This window comes from Haliaeetus leucocephalus, unplaced genomic scaffold, assembly GCF_000737465.1.
Source record: "Haliaeetus leucocephalus isolate CR32 unplaced genomic scaffold, Haliaeetus_leucocephalus-4.0 Scaffold295, whole genome shotgun sequence".
NCBI classification, from domain to species: domain Eukaryota; kingdom Metazoa; phylum Chordata; class Aves; order Accipitriformes; family Accipitridae; genus Haliaeetus; species Haliaeetus leucocephalus.
The window spans coordinates 2,483,844-2,486,388 of NW_010972731.1; the positions used below are offsets into that span (position 1 = coordinate 2,483,844).

Sequence of the window (2,545 nt, forward strand, 5' to 3'; positions counted from 1 at the left end):
TTTTTTAATGATTTATTATTTATGATAATGTACTGCTGCATGCTAGTCATTCAAAAAGAAGACTGATATGGCCTTCAACGTGAAAAAACACAGGCTGCAGTCACAATCAGTGTTTCACGAAATTATTGCATGCATTAAATTTAGGTCTCAGAATCTGGAAGTGGGGTAAAGTGGGGTAATTTGTGTTGTTTGGGTTTTTTTTTCCTTTTGGAAAGCACTGAAGTACCATAGAAGGATGTTAAGGACCATGGATAATACCTGCCTTTCTCCATGTCCATCTGCCCTTCCTCCACATTTATGCCCCCATTGCGTGGTAACTGACATTTCTAAGTGTCTTTGTTGGGATTTTTTCCTGCTTTACTGACCTCCTCTGTCAAAAAGAAACAGTATACCAATAAAGGACAATACTTTTGTTGTCATGAGCAATTTGCCACCATCTACCTTACAGAACTTTGGAAGTCAGATGTTTATTGCTTGCTGTTGCTTGTATTACTTCTCAGCTTGCCTGAATAAGAGATTATGACAAAAATCTATCTATAATTAAGGAAAACCTTCAAACTATACATTGCTTGAATTTAAAAAGGAGCAATGCCTTTCTCACTGTCATGCGTTGAGTCAAAATCTGTTTGGGAATAGCTCTGAATTGTAAAGTGGGTTTTAAAATCGGCATCAGGATTTTGAAGTTTATTTTTAAGTAATGTGAGGTCATTTTCATAGGGTACCATCACAATTCATATTATAGAGGATGAAATCAAGCTGTATAATAGCAATAAGACTACTGTTGCCCTACAGTAGGGTGACAGGCCTTAAGGACAGGCAAACCCAGCATTTTACAATTATTTTATTAAGTTTTTTCGTCCTGCTTCACATGGCATTCAGGAGAAATGAGCTATAATGTGACTGAATCATCTTACATGTAGAGCAAAAATTTTGGTATGTTATTGCATGTAGGCTTTAACATTTCTTGGACTTGCATGGACTGGAAAGACACTGTGTTGACAGACAAGTTGTTCCTAGTGTATGTGCATGGTCCTCCTTGTTGCAGCATCCAGAATTTTAATCAGCAAAATGATTAAGCAATGATATCTTGTTGATTTCAATGGGAATTAAATGTCTAACCAGGAATTAGTCAGAGCCTCTGTACTGGAGTGGGTACGTCTTTTTCATTCAGCCAGGAAGTAGTACAGTCTCTTGAGACCTGCTCTCCAGACAAAAGGAGTTCAGACAGAAATCGGAGCTTCTGGTCGCTTATTGAACTCTGTCCGTCCTCTGTGTTCTCTCCCCTTGAATAAGCAATATGAGCTGCATCTCTCACTTGGCGTGGCTTAACAGCGTCTGCAGTTGGCTTTGACTAACATGACTTTCAAACGGGACATTGCTGGAGGAGTTGAACCAATGAACTGGACTTCACGAAACAATCAGAATTAACTATCGCTGTAATACACACTCCTTGAAACTTGCTAACTCATTCTGTAACAAAGCAGATCACATGTTGACTGAAAAAGAGCTAAAAAATCTTTTCAATTACATATTCTTTATTCCTTATTTTTATTCATCATTATTAAAAAAGTTATGTATTTCATAGTAAGAGCTACTTGCCCTATGGTGAAATGTTTTTAATTTCCATAGATAACCTTTCTAAAAATCTAAAATTCTACTCAAAGGTTTTAGAGTCCTAAGAGCAGCCTCTGCTGATGCATAAGGAAATTGTTTCTCTATTTTTTCCAGTAGAGCTAACAGTTTTCATTGCATATGCGTAAGAAGTTTGCAAGAACTGTTCGGTTGATGTTTTCATGGCACTTGGAAAAATGCACAAGCCTTCATGGATTATAAAGTAATTGTGATCAGCGTTAAAAATACTGGATACCATGAACAATATAGCTAAAACCAGAATGGTCTTGGGGTCCAACAAGAGTCTTATGGTACTCTAGAAAACTAATTTCTGAAGCTCCTTCTCAAAATGTCCCTGTCCCTTCCCCCTCCATCACCAATTTGAATACTGATCTATAACTGGAACTGTATCTCGATTTTGTGACAACATTATCTTTCAGCTCAAATAGCTAGTTGGCCCAGGCCAGCGGTATCCCAGGCTGCGTTAGCAGGAGCGTAGCCCGTCAGTCGAGGGGAAGCGATGATCCCCTTTGCTTGGCACTGGTCGGGTCACGTCCAGATACGGGGTATTCCAGTTTTGACACCCCCCACCCCCCAATACAAGACAGACACGGACCGGCTGGAGCGAATTCGGCAGAGGAGATCATCGGGACGGAGCCAGGCCCTTCACTGGGGCGTGCGGTGGGAGGACGAGGGACAGCGGGTGTCCAGGTTGAAGCGGGACAGGTTCGCACCGGCCACAGGGTGAAGCTTGTTCCCCGTGGGGACGCTGGACCGGAGGCACAGGCTGCCGGGGGGGGGAAGGCTGCGCAGCTCGCATCCTCGCCGGTTTCCAGGACCCGAGCGGACGTAAGCCCTCAGCCGCCCGCTCCGACGCCGCTTCCGAGCCGCAGGCCGGCCTGGAGACCCGCCGGGCTGCCCTCCAGCCCGGATC

At 43.1% G+C, this 2,545-nt stretch overlaps 1 protein-coding gene across 1 annotated transcript in view; it reads left to right on the top strand.

Annotated features, from left to right (window-relative positions):
• Positions 1 to 2,131: 2,131 nt before the first annotated feature.
• The window catches only part of NPTX2 (neuronal pentraxin II), an 11,800-nt gene continuing 11,386 nt past the window's right edge, over positions 2,132 to 2,545 (top strand). Inside the window, exon 1 of the mRNA XM_010570581.1 lies at positions 2,132 to 2,337. Coding sequence (XP_010568883.1) covers positions 2,132 to 2,337 — 206 coding nt within the window. The remainder of the gene's footprint in view (positions 2,338 to 2,545) is intronic.